Here is a 21277-nt window from a genome sequence, read left to right on the forward strand (position 1 = left end):
TCAGGTCTTCATCAGGGCTATAGAACAAAAGAGATAACAACAACATTTAGAGTAACATACAATGGAAAGGAATAGTATACAAACAAATTTAGAATTATACGAAATATTGAATTATATCATAAATGATAAAAATTGATAACTGATAATTGAATAGTACAAAATTTTAATTGATTGATAATCGTGGAATTGTATGGTAGTAAATTGAAAACAGTTACAGATGTAATATAATATCATGTAGGTAATTCAATTATCAGTTATCAATTTTTTTTATCATTTATGATTTAATTCAATATTTCGTATAATTCTAAATTTGTTTGTATACTATTCCTTTTCAATTGTCTGTTACTCTAAATGTTGTTGTCATCTCTTTTGTTCTATAGCCCTGATGAAGACCTGAAACTCAGGTCGAAACCTTGGCATAAAATAAATAAATATGGTTTTGTTTATTTATCATAGCACCCCCCGACAAACTTCTCCAATCATCAATCTACGGTCAACTACCTACACCTCATTATAAATCATTTTTAGTTTACTATTGTTTTTTTTTTTATATATATATTTTATTATTTTTAGTTTAAGCCGTACCATAGTTTACTCCACTGGCGTTGGCAGGATTACACCAAGGGGAGGGGGAGGGGGAGGGTAGCAGGCCTAAGCCCATTATACACGCATGCACACAAACACACACGCATACACACACATGTACACATATTAACAGGAATATGGTCCGAGTGGATAAAAAAAAAAGATGTAATCATAAAACTATTTAATTTGAGCCAACGTTTCGTCCCACATTATAGGGCTTCATCAAAGCTGCAACGTGGGGCGAAATGTTGCTTCTTATTAGTTTTATGAGTATTTGAGTTTTATTTCTTTGACCACATCCACTGGGTAGAAGAAAGATATGTAATTCTGCATTCTATCGCTCGCTATTTTTAAATTTTTTTTATCACGTAGCTGCCACTAAGGACCACGAGAATATCATTGGTTAGTCTTCTTTGGGAGTCTTCATTTTCTTTCTTCCCATCGCAGTTTCATGATCCTCGACTGCCTTTCTTTTCTTTCTTAGAACCACTTCGTAACCATTTTTTTTTTCCTCTTCCAATATTGGTGAGATTTTTCAAAGTTTTCCTATACGTATCACAATCCAGACAGTCGGTATCTGAAATTTTAAGTCTCTTGAATTCCTCTCTCATTTGCTTCGTGTATCCTGGCCATGTTTTTGTACAATCTTCAATCTTTCCTCCTTCATCATCTTCATGTGCCCATAGAACATCAGCCTTCTGGTTCACATCTCGGTTAGCAGATCTTTGATTTTTCTGTAGATCTCTTCGTTAGATCTTAGCCTGTAACCTTATTGTGTTTTCCTGGGCCCATTGATTTTTTTTAAGATCCTCCTTTCTATTTTTAGCAGTTTTTCCAAGTTGGATAGGCATGTGGTCTCCACTCCGTATAGTATCACAAGCCTTATCACAACGTTGTAATGCCTTAACTTTGCATTGGAGGAGAGGTTCTTCTTATTGTAAATTTTAGCTGTTTGAAAGATTAAATTTTCTAATTTGGTGGTTTTCTCGCGTATGCTCTCTTTCTCAGAACCGTTGTGACAAATTATTTCTCCTAAGTACTTAAATTTCCTGGTCACTTTTATTTTTCTATATTCAGTGTTTACAATTTTTTTTTTTTTTTTTAACAGATTCGATACTTAGGACTCCATCTTGACAAGGGACTTACTTGGAATTCACACACAAGACTGAAACGACAAGAAACATCTCGTAGATTCCGATTGCTACAACACTTACTTGACAAACGCTCTAAACTTCCCATTCACTACAAAAAATTAGTATACACTACAATAATCAGACCAATTTGGACATATGGAATTGAGCTCTGGGGCTCCACTAAACCATCAAATTCTTCCCGCATCCAATCGTTACAATCCAAAATCCTACGTAAAATCTTTGATGCTCCTTATTACGTCACAAATAAACTCATTCATAAAGACCTTAACATCCCATTCGTTGCAGATTTGACCCAAACCAGATATGCGTCTTTTTATTCCAAACTCTTTAACCATCCTAACCCATTAATTCTTAATCTTTCATCCTTAACAATCCCTGATAATCCTCCGAGGCGTCTGAAAAGAAGATGGCCACGAAACCTTCTAGTTTAAATTAATGGTTGAAGTACCACCAATGGGTGGTTCCTTCCCATGATTTTCAAGTGTATATGAAACATACTACATATTTACTTATTGTATTATTTTGTACAGTTGTAAATTACAATAAATAAATAATTAAAAAAAAAAAAAAAGTTTCTCTGACCGCACTCGGATCTTCCTACTGATCTAATTCGGATCTAAATAATAAATTATTGATTTTAAAAATCAAGCGTATAGTTTATAACAGAAAGATGTTCTAAAAATAATTTCAATCAAAAATAATTTATGGTCATAGATCCCTGTATCTTAAGAATCTAAGGATGCCGCTTGGTCATAGAAGGTCACCAGCAGGACAAAAACAGAATCAGCGTTACGTTGCTATATTAGCGTACACCATCCTATATTCTATAAAACCTGCAATTCAAATTCTCAGCCCAATTCCGTACTATCAAGTACATTTATCTGACATCTATGCTCCATCTCACGGAACTGCTACGTTTGATATATATCGTTTTATACCTCAGCTTCATATCTCTGGAACTCCATTCCCTCTAACATACGTCATGTACCAATCCTTCCCATGTTTAAATCCCTTCTATTTATCTACCTTTTGCTTCACTAATCTAATCCATTATTATAACAGTAAAGATATTTTGTAATTACCTTTTTGTTTTGTATTCTATTATACAGTTAATTTTTTAATTAATCTTTTGTTTCTAAGTTATAATTAAGTGTGGCCACGCTGTTTTATGGCCAATAAATGTTATCATAAAGATTAAAATTACCATTGTAATTGTTCTAAATGGACCTAGTCCCCGAATAATAAACTGTTTTTCATTTCATTTCAAATTTTATTATAACTTTCAATGCAGGTACTACCAATAAACAAATTAGAGATGTCAAGTAATAAAAATTAATAATATAAAAAAAGTCACCCTCAGCGTGAAGAGACACATATAGTAGGACATAGTGGTCCTCCATTGGAAGCGATGGATGGGGCCGACGAAGGGGATCGGCGACTCCCAGTCCTCCTTGTACAACCGTTGGCACTCGCTGTTCGTCCTCAATATATCATCTTTGTTTTGGCTCCAGGTCCATCCGTTGGCCCTCATCACGTTGTATGGGTCCGAGTCTCTCTAAGGATAACGTTTAAAAACATTATATAAAATATAGTAAGGAACAAAATAAGTTGTGCCCAGGAGTGTTTAAGGAAATAAATTAATTTTTTTTTCTATATTCAGATTGTATTTATTGATAAATATTACAATATGCCGTAAAGTTGTTGGGCAGTAGCTTATACCAACTGATCACATTCATACTGAAATAATATAGCATAGCAATAAAAAGAAATGAAAAAAAAATCTCTCTATAAATATATACAAACAGAAGGATAAAGAAAATAAACACAACTAAACTATGTACATGAAAAAATAAATAAATAAGATAATCAACAGTCGCATTTACACTCTTATATACAATATTACACTATCGACCTGAGGATCCCTGAGCAATGTTAAACTATTTAAAATTTTAAAAAATGTTATTGCAAGGTTTTTGAAATTGGTACTTCATCAGTTTTGTGAGTAAACAGAATATAAATAAAATTATATTTCTGTAACTAAACACCGATGTGTGTATAATATGTCCGAAAACTTTAATCCTTTATATTACTTATTTGGCTGGTTGATAATTTTTTACAATCTATTTGACAATAATCAGGAATTGAGAAAAAGCTAAATTGACTAACTAGTGGAGTTGCAGTTCTTGGAACTGCAGCGGCGCCGTTTCTAATTTGGAGGGTCAAATTTTATTTCTGTGGTGGTCCTGGGAAATTAAAACTTTACCACCCCTTAAAACTTTTCCTATGTTTGGAATAGAGTTGTACCTGTAGATAACTCCTCTCCCCATCCCCTCCGTATGTCAAAAATGACCAAGACCCCCTTTCATATTATATAATAGGATAAATTAAAAAGAAAAATATCGTTTGCAAGGAGTTAATATGGGTTTTTGCTTTACGCATTTATGGAAACGCAGTCAGTCCAAACATTTATGTTTATTAATTGAAAATATAACCTTCAGAAGTTGTTAATAATGACTAAATTTTATTAATATGGCTTCATGGAGTCAATTATCGCTCTTTATAAAGAAGCATGCTTCGCAATACGTTTCAGCATACTACCCTGAATCTGTTGGAGTTTCTTCGCAGTTTTGGGTGCTATGTTAGCCAATGCTAAGTGTATATATATATATTGCTAAGTATATATATAATATATATATAATGAGGGGCGGTCTAAGTATATTTTTATAAATTAGTAGTTTGACGCAATGAGAATGGTTAGGAGATGTTAGTAGGTGATTAAGATTGTAAGGCTTAGTCTTAATCAGCTTTATTTTCTCATGGCAGAGGCGAGTATGACCACTGGTGAATACCTTTACATGTAAATAAGAGTAAACCTAGGGGTGGTACCCACCGTAATATTAAGTGAAGCACAAAAGTAAATTAACAAGTTGAAAGCAGTGAATATGCATAAGAAAGAACAGCAGAGCTATATGAACTAAAGTTTAATAAATAAAAAGAAAATGTGTTAAGTATATAATACAATATGAAAAAGGAAAAAAAAATTCTTATCAATTAATAAAACAAACAAAACTTATAGGTTGACTTAACCTTAACTTAAATCGCTAGCTTAATCCCCAATGCTCCTTATTTTGTTACTAATAAAACCATCCATAAAGACCTAAATGTTCCTTATGTAACCGATCTAGCCCGAACCCGATATTATTCCTTCCATAATGAACTCCCTAACCACCCAAACCCACTAGTTTCTAACCTTGCTTCCTCTTCCATTCCTGGCAATCCTCCGAGGCGCCTGAAAAGAAGATGGCCTCGTGACCTTATATTGTAAACTGTTTTTAGAGTTCTACTATTGGGTAGTTTCTCTACATCCTGTATCATATCTTATGTCATTATGATCAAATTTACTTGTTGTATTTTTTTTATACAGTTGTAAATATCAATAAATAAATAAATAAATAAAAATCAAAAAACAATTTCTAGCTTAACCTTATTAACTAAATTTACACTATTTCACAAAAGTGGAACATAAAAAAAAAAGTTTAGTTCGAACCCCACGTAGGGAGTCCTTGGGTGTACTCTTGGCAGAATACAAGGTTGTCCGATATCTCCTTTTCGGCCACCATCTCACCTTCCCCAGAAGTATGAAGATGAACCCTTGACACCGCTCTCCTATCCAGAACGTGCTGAAGAAACTTAGCCACGCACTGCACTATATCCACACTTCTAGTTTTAATGACCGCCAATTGAAGTAGAATAATTTCGAAAAACAAAATATACAAGATAAAATTTTTAGTTCAAAAAATATTATGGTGATATTTCGATACAGTAAAGACACAGACCCTGATAAACTATCATCACTTCATATTGAACAATCGCGTAACGTGTTCAAAAACCAAACACTAACCTTCTCAAAACCATGCCCCTTTGTCTACACAGATATCGCTAGTGTTTTTATTTCACCATGACAACCGTAACAACCCTATAAGCTTTAGGAAGTGGGCGCTTGATCTTCTAGAAGGAGAAAATAATACAACCAGTCTTCTTGGGATTAACATTAATATTTATCTCTTCCATTTTTTTTCCTTACGAGTTGTTTGATTTGTAATGTACAGAAAGCTTGTGAACGTGCTATTTCAGTATTTGTATGCAAGATAAAGCAAAGCGCACTACATTAACAAAGTACTCACATTCTCCCCTCCTTTTTCTTAGTACTCGATTCACTTCAAAGTTGAAATAATCAGATTTCAAAATTTTCTTTGCAATCTAACCTTGCAAGATCAATCTGAACTTCAATCTTTGATTTAATGTCATTTCACCTGTGCAGGGGTGCCTTAGGTACCTCAAAAGACTTTAATAATACATTAGATTAGAAATAAATTAAAAGTTTTTGGGAATTCGAAGAAAAAGTTTTTCTTTATAAAGGATTTTTTTTTCAACTCGTATTGTTTTATTTTTTATCTTGTAAATCATAGGGTTACAAATAGATTCATATAATAACTTATGTGTTGCAGATCATCGTGAATAGTATTCCTCATTAAATTACATCCTTTCAAGGGATCCTTACATCCTATATACAAGTAAATTTGCTGTAGGTGACATAGTGACATGATACAAACAGAAGAACAGGAGAACAGGAGAATCTACTCACTGATAGAACTCCAATAACATTTCTAGAGGAGAAGATCTCGAGGCCATCTTCTTTTCAGACACCTAGGAGGATTATTAGATAATGAAGGAGAAGCCAGATTAGAAACAAGTGGATTTGGGTGGTTGAGAAGTTTGTAATGGAAGAAACGGTATCTGGATCTGGCCAAATCGGCAACATATGGAACATTGAGGTCCTGATGGATGACTTGATTTGTGACAAAGTAAGGAGCATTAAGGATTTTAGGAAGGATTTTGGACCGTATGGATTGGATTCTGGAGGAATTTGATGGTTTAGTGGAGCCCCAAAGCTTAACTCCGTATGTTCAGATAGGCCGTATAATAGTCATGTAGATCAGTCTTTTGTAATGGATTGGATTGTTTAAATTAAAAAAAAAACATAAATTTTATTATCTACAAATTTGACCAGATGCTAACGCTTGTCCACATCTTGTAGCGTAATAAAAAGTACCTTAATAGAGTTATTTATCTTTTAATAGCAGTTGATAATAAATGAAATTATATTGCTTTATAAAAGTGGTTCCAAGAACTTTATAGCCCCATCGGCTCTGAAACTTTATTACTACCGACTGCATTAGGGTTTGTTCACTTTAAGAGGCCTCGATGGTTTGTATTGGTTCAATTTAGCTTTATTCTACCATGAAGCTAAAAACATTTAGAAAAAATTCTCGAATAATCTAATTGAGCTGATGTCGTTAAAAACAGCTTGTTGTTATCTATAGTTATTGTTACAACAATATCCATTTAATAAGTAATGATAATATACAATTTTATAATCGTGACAAGTCTCATAAAAGAAGGATGTATCGAATAATTAAGATAAATATAATAAAAATGTTCCTATAATTGCCTTCTCTCAATTATTATTAATATACAATATTTTAATATAATTATGAACAATTTAAATTTATTAGTACTTGTAAAGTTTGATAATATTCAATTATTCATAACGTAATAATTTGTAAACGAACAGGATAAGGGAAAGATGTCCGAAACATTGTTTCAGATAAAGTAAATAAATAAATAAACCATATAATACCTTTACCTTACAAAGTACTGAACCTTGACCCTACGTGGGTTGTAGTGGTTCAGATTGGATTTTAATTTTTTTTAATATAATATTTTAATTTTAACCTTGCTTCCTCTTCCATTCCTGGCAATCCTCCGAGGCGCCTGAAAAGAAGATGGTCTCGTGACCTTATATTGTAAACTGTTTTTAGAGTTCTACTACTGGGTAGTTTCTCTACATGCTGTATCATATTATTTGTCATTATGATCAAATTTACTTGTTGTATTTTTTATACAGTTGTAAATGTCAATAAATAAAAAATAAATAAATAAATTTACCAAATAAGGTAGTAAAGATCCATTAACTTTTTTCTATAAATGCTTCATATCTCTGTCTTGCTTGAATGTTTTTTTTTTTGTTAATTTTAGAAAAGTACATCTAATATGGCACGACCAGATGACATCTATTGATCGGTGCAAAATAATGTACAGAAATAAAACAGCCAATTACATTTGTAATTGCAAGTAGAGAAAATAGAGGATTATATCAAAAACAGGTTCATGAAGTTCCACTCCCAGTTACCTGGGGAAACCCAACCGTAACTCGAAGACTGAAACCCAGGCTGCTAAAGGACATCCTGTTATATGTTCCATATTTATCAGTTCTGTTATTCTCTCTCTTAAATTTTATTTTATCTCAACTTCTTTTTTTTTTTTCTAAAACGACTAATCTGGAATCCTAAAACAAGACTGAATAGATAGGAAACTACTCGTCGATTCTGACTATTACAGCATTTACTAGACGAACGATCTAAACTTCCAATTCATTACATAAGAATGATCTACATTACTCTGATACGGAGTTGAGCTTTGGGGCTCCACTAAACCTTCGAATTCCTCTCAGATCCAATCCTTATAATCCGAAATCCTTCATGAAATTCTCAATGCTCCTTACTATTACAAATAAAATCATACATAAAGACCTTAATGAATGTAACCGTTCAAGCCCGAACCAAAAATCATTCCTTCCATTATAAACTTCCTAACTACCCGAATCAACTAGTTTATAACCTTGATTCCTCTTCCATTCCTGACAATCTTCCGAGGTGCCTGAAAAGAAGACCTGCTTATGTAAAACGTCATTAAAGTGCTACCAATGGGTAGTTTCTCTACACGCCTGCAACACTCCATATTAAGCTGGATTCATGTACCTCTTACATGAATCTTGTTAGGCCCACCAGGCCTGTTCGGTATTAAATAAAAAAAAATTTTAAAAAGTACAGAAATTATAAAAATTAATAAAATTTAAAGCTAGTCTCGCTATTGATTACTAGAGCATTGTAGAGGTTAGTACGATTCATAACCTAGGATAGTACAATATGAATTAATCTCTAGCCATAAAACTAATTATTCAATTAACCAAAAGCAAATAAATATAAAATACTAAAATTAAAATAAAGTAAAATAAAAAAAATATTTAAGAACTTATGAAATGAATAAGAATGATACGAATTTACAATTATTAAATTAATGATAATGAACTAATAAATTCGTTATAAGTATGGAGTTCATGATTAAAAATAATAATTAAATTAAATTAAAATCTGTACCACTACAACCCATTAAGGGCCAGTATCACGCCCAACCACCACATTTTAAACCAATTAAGTGTACCCAATTTATGAGGCTGGGTGGACTCCAGAAGGGCTCCAGAATCCACAGGGTTGACTCACAGCTACAGTGTAACAGAAAACAATTTTCTCTGTGGTTGATTTATTTATCAATTATTCTGGTTAACGATTGAACGGATATGATACCTTATAGTTTGAATGTAAGTTTCCCAAATGTATTGTTATGGGTTGATTAGATAACTTTAGTTTTTTTCTAACATGTTTCAATAATCGTTTTTATTTTCTAAATAAATTACTATTCATAAATTTTAGAATAATTTTGTAAAATAAAAATAGACAATGTCGTAAAGTGGCCAAAATAAAGTAATTTTATGCTTTATTACTTTGGTGCGTTATCAATAGTTGTACATCTGAAAAAAAAAGTTTTGAATATAATGGGGTGTATAAAAAAAAAAAAAAAAAAAAAATGACCACCTTATCAAATTCAAGATTTTGAAATACTCCAAATATTTTAATCATATTTAATACTTATCAATACTTAATAATCCATTTAGAGCATTCTATAAGCGTTATTAATCCCACTCGACTTCTTAAGTTTAGTTATTTGTTTCAAAGAAGAATCATGATAGTGTCCAACGAAATTCTCTTAATTTTAAGGCATAACTAGTAAAAAATTCTACACCGCTGAAGCAACTCGTGAAATTAATAAATATGAAGGAGAAGGTGTCCTTGACCAGCACGCTGTGCGGCGTTGGTTTAAAGAATTTAGCATTGGAGATACGAAGAAAGGAAGAAGTGCTCAGGACGACCATTAATGGATATTAATGAGGTTCTGCAGGAAGCTGCTGAGTCAAATCTGGCCACAAGTACTCGCGAACTGGCCTGGGAGTGTGGTGTGAAATATCCTGTTACTCGCGAACTTACTCATCAGCAATCAGCAATCACTTCCCTTCGAAATAAAGAAAAGTTCATTGGTTCCAACTCCTGCCACATCCCCCATATAGTCCAGAACTTGCATCATCAGATTACTACATATTTCAATCCATGGCCCATTTCCTTCAAGGAGAAAAATTGATAATTTTGTGGAAGTTGAAATTGCAGTCCAAGAGTTCTTTGACAACCATCCCAAAGAATGGTATCAGCCTGGGATTGAGCAATTGACTAGTTGATGGCTAATGACGGTTGATAACTATGGACTATACTTTGAGTATTAATTGTATTTTATATTAAAGAAATAATTTTTTTATATTTATTTATTGATATTTACAACTGTATAAAAAATACAACAAGTAAATTTGATCCTAATGACATAATGATATGATACAGGATGTAGAGAAACTACCCAGTAGTAGAACTCTAAAACCAGTTTACAATATAAGGTCACGAGGCCATCTTCTAAAAAAGAAATAATAATACAAATATTAGTTTGAAAAGCGGTCATTTTTTTCTAAACACCCCATTATCTAGAATTGGACGTATTCTAGAGATAGTATCTTAGACTGTATTTTTTTTCTTTCTCTTCTGAGGTCGCCCTACATACTGTCCTAAAGCTGTTAGAGTTGTTACAAATTAACTCCATATTACAGTACAATATGTAGAATACCTCAAATAAAAATAAAGTTTTGCTAGCCAGATGTGCTGATCAGACCCTAACTACCTCTTTTCATCAAACATTTTCCTACATCAATCTGCTACGTGGTATCTTTCTTTCATAAGCTTGATATTTTATTAATTGATCGATATTCTAAACGTTTACCAATTATGACAGAGCAGAAGGATGCCAGGCATCATAAAGTAGAATCCTTTGGAAAGGCTCGGGTATAGGGAGGGCCATTAGGTATAGAAGAAAGAGGAACCAAAGGAGGTGGTGTGGCAGGCGGTGTATAGCCGAGCAAAGACAAGACCTTATTAATGACCTAGCGTTCCCTACCGTACACATACATCATGTTCTCCTTACAATGCCTTCTTGTCTAACGATTAGTACTGGAAAAAAAAGTACATATATTTTTTATATACCTATACTTTCAGAAGATACCTCAGGGACTAAGGTCTGGTCGCATCATCACGGTTTAACCTACGATTTCCCTAATCTCGGGTAAAATAAATAATTATCAGTTACTTCAGAAACGTTAATTTTGAAATCTAGCTATAAACTTTACTGACCAATTATATACAGTTTTACTTAGATTTAGAGAAAATCTACGTTTAGTATACCAACCATACCTACCATAGTTCCAGTTAAATCTATTATCCTTCAAAGATGTATTGTATCATTCGAATCATTTTTCAGACGGCGATGACTTCAAAGAATTAGTTGCTCAGGCAATAGTGAAAAGTATTCCGACCTCGACCAAATATTATTTTACAGAGGTTGGATGAAGATTTTTTTCAGCGTTTTCAAGTCACAAAAGTGGCTGTTGAATCAATTTTAAATTTATTTGTACCCACAATATCAAACATTAGCTCAAGGAATTGTAGTATTTTGCAGTTATTTCAGTTTCAGATAACCTTGGTAACATGGTTAACATAACAGTAAACCAGAAACAAGTTGAAAAGTTACCGTAGTTTTAAAAAAACTCTCAGAAAACGCTAAGTTATTTAAATCTTAGTTTTACCAGAGATCAGTACAATCGATGAAACTAGTCTTCTTAACCTAAACCTCCTAATAAGAACAAAATATCCTTCCGATTGAGTGTTATACCTAAATTTTACTGTATTTAGTGACAACTAAATCATAACCTAATACCGAAAAATCGGTATATATTTTTGAAATTAATAGGTTATGATAAAATATTTTTTAAATGAAAATTGTATTAAAAAAATTATAAAAATTTAAATTATGTATTTTTTTTATTTATTCAATTTAAAATTAGCCTTAAGTTTTTAATGTCATATCATAACAAATTTTTCAAACCATAATAAAGCTGATTGCATATCAAAATATTTTTATAATATAATAATTAATTACTCAAATCGAGATTTTCAAAATTTTACCAAAATATCTGGCATTGCTCAATTGAAGGTAATTAGATTGTACATACATAAGGTAATCAGTTTTAAGGAAATGGAGCTCATAATAAAAAATCATTTATATAAAGTTTTGTAACTTTAAAATGCGCCATTTTTTATTCCATCTAACTATACTTGGTAGTCCCATCAATTTTGACTTGTTTACTATAAATAGTTTTCATTAATTAAATAAAAATGTGTGGTGGAAAAATAAATTTTCTCTTTTACTATATATTTATTATAGGAATTTAAATTGTTTTTAACAATTGAAAATGTGTTGGTTTAGTCTCGAACTAAAGATATCCCTAACCATTCCCCACATTATACTTATTGAATAATCATTAACAAACAAAAATAAGATCACTAATAGGAATAAAGTTAATAATATAAATTACTAACTTATAAAATTAAATATTATTAATTGTACTTTGTAAGCCACTGGACTGTCAGGTAACTGAGAATGGAATTGTAAAACCTTTTTGATTAATTCATCTTTTGGACTCCTTGGGGATCAATCTTCATCACTTGCTGAGAATTAGCTCTGAGATTATTCCTTGATTTATTTATTTTGATTTCTGGGCCTGTCGATTTGTGTTTTAACTTATTTATTCCCTTATCTTATTTATTCATTAAATTATTTATTTTTTACTTGTTTCTTCATTCAAGTATTTCTTTTATCTAACTTTTTTTTTTAATCTATGTATTATTTTTTTAATGTATTTATTTATATGTTTTTCTGTAAACTGACGTACTACATAGTCACAGTAGTATGACTATTTATTTCGTTTGATTTCACATTGTCTGATTGTTTTCTGATTATATACATGTGAATAACTTTTGTATGTACATGGAATGGACGTTCAGCTTAATGAGTTTCTTTATGCAGTGGTAAAAGGACATAACATTTATAATAGAGAAAATATATCTCATAACAAATATCTAGTAGTGCTGTCACAGGAGTGCATTGTTTCTCGAAGTAAAAGCTATGTGACACAGAGAACGAACTAGAAACGAATGGGATAATTAAAGATACATGAGGTCACGGGCTGACAGTTTCTTTGTATAGTGCAATGTTAATATGTCGCACGGAATATCAGTTCTGTGTTCAAACCCTAGGGGCATAAGTCTTTTCTGAAAGCCCCTCAGTAAAACGAACTCCTGTTTTAAAGTTTAAAATGGCTAACTATAGAACTGGTGGACAATAATAATGAAAAACTATGTTATACGAATCTTTATATATTTTTTAATTATTACACAGTTAAACGAACAATTTGTGTGGTTAAATTTCAATAATATTTTGGCTTTATATTTCGAATAACTTTTATTTTATATTCCTGTATAACCAGATGGGCTTAGTTATTTCACCTCAATTTTTCATTACTTTAATGAAAACATATATGTATATAATAATACTAATAATAATATTCTTTATTTAATCTGGGATTGATCCCTTAGAATAATATACAGGCGTCAAAATTAGGCTTTTAGAGCCTTAGAGTAAAATGAAATTGTAAAACGTCATAAGATATTATAAAATAATGAATTTGAAAAGATAAAAATGAACAACAATAATTAACAAAATATATAAAATAATAATAGAACAAATAAAATAAAACCACATGTCATATCATAAAACATAAGATGACTAACACTTCTGATAATAAATGATAAAAATTAAATACAATTAAACTAAAAATTATAAAAGAAAAGGTACAATTTCTGCTAATATACATATTTACGAGTATAAATGAAAACATTAAGTACAGAAAATATATAAACATTATTTGAAACTTTCACTTGTTATTCTTCAGGAGTTGTGTGGTCAGAAGGTAGTCGAAGATACGGGATTTGAAGATTGGAAGGGTATTTGAACTACGAATAAAGGAGGGAATAGAACGGGCTTTTACATGTAAGTGTGAAGGTCGTGAGCAGGTATTGCGGGAATGCACTGAGGATTTAAATTAAAGGATATCAGAGATGTACGATGGACGGCGGGATTGGATAACTTTGTAGAGGAAGTAAGCAAGAAACTACGACGGAAGGAGGGTTAAAGCCACTTCAACTCTTCATAAAATCAGGTGACATAGGCGTCCCTGGGGATATATAATATATAAGATAAATCGTACAAAACAATTATTTAACCGTTTTAATTTTACATCGAGGTTCCCAGAGACACCTCCGTAAACCACACAACAATAATCAAAGTCGGGGAATATTAAGGAAGTAACCAGGAGCCTACGTACTATATGTATGATATATGATATAATATATATGTATAAGTTAATTATATCAATCCGTGTAAGTGTTATTTTCCGATTATTTTGCTATATATCGAAGTTTTAACAATTCCGACTACAAAAATATGACAAATGTCTTTTTGTGTTTTTGGCACAGCTTTGCTAATACCTGTCAACACATTGATAACCTTCCCATCGAGTGTAATGGATACAAGATGCAAAAACCATTATTCAGGAAGTTTATACAAACGATTCTTTATAAAACGAATTTTTCTTGGGTGTGACCCTTTTTGGAACAAGTGGGGGAGGAGAAGTTAATCGAACACGGAACACAGAAGACAGGAGTAAGAAAACTGAGATAGGGGAGCTAGAGGTATCTTCAGAAATTGAAATCCACGGCTAAGACACACCACGTCTACCAAATCAGTAGCTATTTAAATATAATAGGTAATAATTCATAATGTAAATTATGGAAAACCATTAATCTGATTTATTCAATCATTTTATAATTTCATTTTATTGCACTCAAATGTAAATAAATACTTTGATATTGTTTATATAATATTATGTTACGCAATACCACCTCTTATTATATTATATATTTTCAATAGTAACAATATTTCATAAAAATAAAGATATATAATTGGTAAATAGGTTAACACAAAAGCCTTTGAAAAGGAATTCAATAATTGTAATACTTTTGTAGGACGAAAGTAATCTTAATTAATAAATATATATATATTTGGATAATTACCTTCCGCAATTATCCTGGCATCGCAATTGACGACATTATACATACCACTTCAAAGCTTGATAGTGTTCAACACGTTCCTATAGTCACTAGTATCAGGATGTCTACTCCTGGATATGTCTTTACCCAGTTCCCTCTACCTCCTCCCGCAAGTTTCTTTCCAACTTCCATCTTCCTCGTATGTGGATATAATAAATACTATGTCCCTAATTAGTATCAGTTGAGGTTCAGAAGTAAAATAGTGTTGTCGAAGGACACAAGATATGTTCTACATAATATGTCCCAAAAACGTATTTTGACAACTTTGTGGTCGCATGTTGTAACTGCCGTTTGAAAATTAAATCTTCGTTTACAAATTTTTGAAATAAAGTTCTCCAGAAAACTAATTTTTCATATTTGTAAGCGAAATAATGGAATTTTATAAAATGTATAATTACTAAGTATAGAATAATCCCAAATGTCTCACAAACAATGATCCAAATTTTGCGTATTGAATCGAATCGAAAATTACTTTTGCGCAGAAGTAAAAGAAACTAAAAATATAGTGGATGCTGTTTGATCAAATTTATAATACGTTCATTTTACAGTAATGTCAAATCATGCCAAACATAGCAAACGTATTGCCAGTGAAAATATGTTTGCGCATGCGTTAATTACCACTAAAAGTGCATGCAACTTACTTTGAATGTATAAAGTAAAATAAAATTTATATCGGAAGTACATAAATAAATCTTTAAAAGGAAACAAAATCAGAATGTTCATGCAAAATATTTATTTATTTTGTTCATTATTTGTCCGATTGCGGTCAAAAGAAAACTTTTTTTTTTTTTATAATTTACTTATTGTTATTTACTACTGTACACACATATATATACAACAAGTAAATTTGCTGTAGGTGACATAGTGACATGATACAAACATGTGGAAAATTTACCCACCGATAGATCTCCAATAATATTTCTAGAGGAGAAGATCTCGAGGCCATCTTCTTTCAGACACCTAGGAGGATTATTAGGTAATGAAGGAGAAGCCAGGTTAGAAACAAGTGGATTTAGGTGGTTGAGAAGTTTATTATGGAAGGAACGGTATCTGGTTCTGGCCAAATCAGCAAAATATGGAACATTGAGGTCCTGATGGATGACTTGCTTTGTGACAAAGTTAGGAGCATTAAGGATTTTTGACTGTAAGGATTGGATTCTGGAGGAATTCGATGGTTTAGTGGAGCCCCAAAGCTCAACTACGTATGTCCAGATAGATCTTATAATACTCATGTAAATCAGTCTTTTCTAATGGATTGGCCATTTAGACCGTTTGTCTAGTAAATGTTGCAATAGTCGGATTCTACGAGCAGTTTCCTGTCCTTTTATTCTTGTATGAGGATTCCATGTCACTCGTTTGTCGAGATGTAGTCCTAAGTAACGGATCTGTTCGACAGGAATAAGTGGGGGCCCTTTTAAAGGATACTGTATGGCAAGAGGTCATGGGTTTACGTCGAAGGGTAAATGTGATTTGGTAGGATTTATTGGAATTTATTTTAATCCTTCAGTTTTGGCACCATTCTTCAAGGGTGGTGATGTGGGATTGGAGGGTTTGGGATACAATGTAAGGATCATTGTTCACTGACAATAGTCATGTGTCATCGGCATACGTGGTGAGGATAGTGTTAGGAAGGGTTGGGATGTCAGCTGGGAAAACTGTATAAAGGATAGGACCAAGGATACTAGCCTGAGGTACACCAGAAGACTGACGGAATAGTGATGAATAAGCGCCGTTGTAATTTACTTAAAATCATCTGTCGGAGAGATAGGAACGGATAATGAGGAAGTATGTAGGGGGTAGGCATTTACGGATCTTGTATAGCAGTTCTCAAAAGAAAACTAAAATAGTTATATTGTGCCAACGTTTCGCCCCACGCTGCTGGGCTTTATCAGCGCATATAGACAAGAGGTCAGAGCCAAAGGGAAAGAATAAGTATAATTTGACTTTGGCTTTGACCTCTAGTCTGTATGTTACGATGAAGCCTTGCAACGTGGGCCGAAACGTTGGCTCAATATAAGTAGTTTAATCCCTATTTGAGTTTTTCTTTGACCGCACCCGAACCATCTTCCTTTTCTATTATTACTCACGGTCAACTATCGATCTTCGATTTTTATTTGTGTGTTTAAAATTTTTTCGCAGTACGATTTAGTTTAATTTATTTCAAGAACTCTACATTAGACATAAAATAATAACAATTACGATCTTATTAAATTGACAAATAATTTGTTTATTTACAAATATTTTTCAGTTCACAAATGTTACACAGTTATTTTTTTTGTTTTGAAAATATAAGTATTTTAAAACATATAAAAGCAGAAAAAAACTACGCCAATAAAATATATGCATTTTGAAAAAAAAAAAGAAGAATGTGCTAGGCGAGGGATATGGACTAGATTTCAGTCCTGTGTAAAGCCCTTTATCCACTACCTGAATATTCATATAGTTAACGGAGTCGTTTTGTTTCGGATTATATCCCTGAAACTTTACACATATTTATATTAATGTTTTTTAACCCGTACCTAGTCATTTCTGCCGTTCGCGGGAAGAACACACCTAAATTTCAAAACTGGTTAGTCAAATTTGACTTTGAAAAAATTTGGGAATTGTTATGAACCTTAGCTATTACAAATTTTATAAAATATTCGGTACTTTAACCAATAGTTATTCCTAAAATATCGATATTAAAATTCGACTCTCTTATATTTATTAGTACCAGATCAGGCCTGATGGGCCTTACCTAGTTGATATAACAGGCAATTATCCAAAAATAAGTTAATTAATTAACTTACACTGAGTCATGCAAAACTATTATAATAATTGGATTCTTTTCCAAAGGCCTTTTGTTTGTTTACCAGTTACCACTTAACCTTATAAGTTACCTTCTTATATTTATAAAATATTGTTACCATTAATTATATAATATAAAAGGTGTGGTATTAGGTAATTAATTAGTATTTAAACTACATTAAGGAACAAAGAGTTTATTTACATTGGTATGATAAAAAGAGATTATAAAATGATTAAAATGGTCCAAACAAATGGTATGGCATAAAATATGATTATTACATTATAACTTATTACCTAATGTAGCTGCTGATTTGGGAGGTGTGATTCGAGGTATGTAGTGAAGCCATTGTCGTAACCGTGGGTGTCGTCTCAGCCATGGCGTTCTATTTCTGAAGAACCCCTCTTAGAAACTCTTCTCTAGCCCGTCAACTTACAACTGTCGCTCTCCTTTTTTTTTTTCAACCTCTATTTATTTTGAATCAATTACAAGTATATACATTGGGTCCTTTCCTGCTTCTCTGGTCGCTTTTCTGGCCAGATCCCCCTCTCGTTCTTAGAGGCCTTACCTTTTCGGAATCTTATTTCCCATTGGCTCTCATAAGCCACGCCCAAGAAAAATACGTTACAACGGGTTGTAAACTTAGAAAGGTGTTTGTGCATGTGCTGTTTAAAAATCTAACGATTTATAGAACTCCAATCACATTTTTAGAGAAGAAAATTCAGAGGACATTCATATTGTTACTCATTGCCTCCTAAGGAGGGAAATCCAGTGAGGGGGAAATTCGCACTTTGGTTTATTGAGTTGCACTAAGTCAACTCTAGGCTACTAAACGCTATCGAGAGATGCTATGTGTTAGACGTTCGCTTTCTTTGAATCTGAAGATTCTTTTGTAATCTTTATTAATTCACAAAATATATCTAAGAATACTTCAATATACAACATGGTTGTCACATGTGTAAAATTGTATATACAGGATAAAGGACAAATTGTAATATACGGTGTTTGCTTGATGGTATTAGCAGTTGGTTGTTTAAGTTTGCTAGTAGGTTACGTCATGTTTTGGTGGCTCAAGTAGTTATAGTTTGTACCAGCCGGTAGCGGTGTCGCTACACCAACAACTAAATAATACCCCATTTAATTAGCACGTTATTATTTTCCAAGTTACATACCTACTGTTTAAATTAATTAATTAAACTACCTGATGTTTAATCAGAGGAACGTAGTTCCTAATATTGTCAATATATCAATCAATGAGTCGATTGATTGTATCCCGACTATTTCGGTACTTACTAGAGAAACTAAACCTTCGAATTCCTCTCGTATCCAATCCTTACAATCCAAAATCTTTCACAAAACCCTTAATGCTCCACATATTACCGAACTAGCCCGAACCAGATATCATTCCTTACATTATTAACTTCCTTATCACCCAAACTCACTAGTTCTAACCTTGCTTCCCCTTACATTCCTGAAAATCCTCCGAGAAGTCTTAAAAGAAGATGGTCACGAGACCTGCTAATGTAAAAACATGATTGGGGCTTTCTCAACACGCCTGTATCACTCCATTATAAGTCACATCAAATTTACTAAAATGACTAATTACTAATTATTATGTACAGTTGTAAATTTCAATAAAGATATATAAAAAAAATGTTGTATTAATATGTGTTTTTATAAACGAGAGATTATTCGCTATCAGTACCGATCTAAAAGGAATCAGACAAAGAGAATTTTTTTTTTAAAAATCAGGAAATAAGGGAAGTATGACAATTTAAGCAGAGTAGGGTTTTCCATTTAATGAAGAGTAATGTAACCAGAGAGGAGATACATTTCATTCCATAGTGTCCCCTTCAATGCCCTTTCAATGTCCATAAAACACGGTATGTTTTTCTTCTTTTTTAGAGGGGCCCTAAACGCAGAATGTTTAAATGAAACCATTACCTCTGGGAGCCCTTTATGAATTAGGCTCGTTGTTGCCCTGGTTTTAAATTTTCCTCTACGGGTATAATTAACCTCTTCTATATTAAAAACTTTTAAAAAAAGCAGAAGTAGATTGTTGTATTAACACTAGAAAAAAATGTAAAACTGTATTATGATTGAATAATTATGATTAAATAATATTACAAAAATGGCTTATAGTATCCTAATATTCGATGATGATATCATCGATCGAAATCCACGTATCACTAGCGCTCATGATAAACTATTGTAAGTAAAAACATCAAATATGTACGTAGAGGTGTATTTAATAATTCAAAAGAAATGAGTGAATTATGTAAATTAAATACAATTATTCAATTTGTACATTTAAAGAACCGACTTGCTAGGAGCAATTAGGTTTTCCAAACATAAAATTATGTCATTTTGAGCCATTTGGGATGTTTGAAAACGTATCACTGTATTGGTCTTTTCATTATTGAATTCAGTAATTTTTTTATTTATATTTATTGAATTACAAAAGACTGATCTACATGACTATTATAAGGCCTATTTGGACATACGGGGTTGAGCTGTAGGGCTCCACTGAACCATCTAATTCCTCTCGAATCCAATCCTTACAGTCCAAAATCCTTTGTAAAATCCTTAATGCTCCTTACTTTGTCACAAATCAAATCATCCATCAGGACCTCAATGTCCCATATGTTGCCGATTTGGCAAGAACCAGATACCAATCCTTCCATAATAAACTTCCCAACCACCCAAACCAACTCGTTTCTAACCTCGCTTCTCCTTCACTACCTAATAATTCTCCTAGGCGTCTGAAAAGAAGATGGTCTCGAGATCTCCTTTAGAAGTGTTTTTGGAGTTCAATCAATGGGTAGATTCTCCACATGTCATAATATCACTTACAGCAAATTTACTTGATGTGTATATATGTATACAGTTGTAAATATCAATAAATAAATGATTAAAAAAAGAAAAATATATTTATTGAAAACTATTACAATATGCCAAAACGTTGTTGGGCAATAAGTAATGGTGATAACTTATTACATTCATACTAAAATAAATAATATAAGAATAAAAATAAATGAAAAACCAATTACATAAAAAATAAATAAAATCTCTCTCTGAATATATACAAACAGAGAGATAAAGAAAATAAACATTATCAAACTATATATACATGGAAAAATAAATAAACAAATTAATCATCAGTGCCATTTACATTCTTATATACAATACTTACAATTTCAACAATTAGAAGCGTGCATTTGGAGATCGGATCTTACATTTTTGTCAGGAATCTGTTTCATATTTCTTGGTAATGTATTATTATTATTTTTTTTTAATAATTTATATATTGATATTTACAACTGTATACATATATACACATCAAGTAAATTTTCTGTAAGTGATATTATGACATGATAAAAACATGTGGAGAATCTACCCATTGATAGAACTCCAAA

At 32.0% G+C, this 21277-nt stretch overlaps 1 protein-coding gene across 1 annotated transcript in view; it reads right to left on the reverse strand.

Moving 5' to 3' along the window:
• LOC106679372 (uncharacterized) overlaps window positions 1-21277 on the reverse strand; it is a gene marked incomplete at its 3' end in the record, with an annotated part of 135074 nt that overhangs the window by 71044 nt on the left and 42753 nt on the right. Inside the window, 1 exon segment of the mRNA XM_014418489.2 lies at window positions 3094-3294. Coding sequence (XP_014273975.1) covers window positions 3094-3294 — 201 coding nt within the window.

The sequence above is a fragment of the Halyomorpha halys genome, unplaced genomic scaffold, assembly GCF_000696795.3.
Source record: "Halyomorpha halys isolate HHAL.00 unplaced genomic scaffold, Hhal_1.1 Scaffold199.1, whole genome shotgun sequence".
In the NCBI taxonomy this organism is placed as follows: Eukaryota; Metazoa; Arthropoda; class Insecta; order Hemiptera; family Pentatomidae; genus Halyomorpha; species Halyomorpha halys.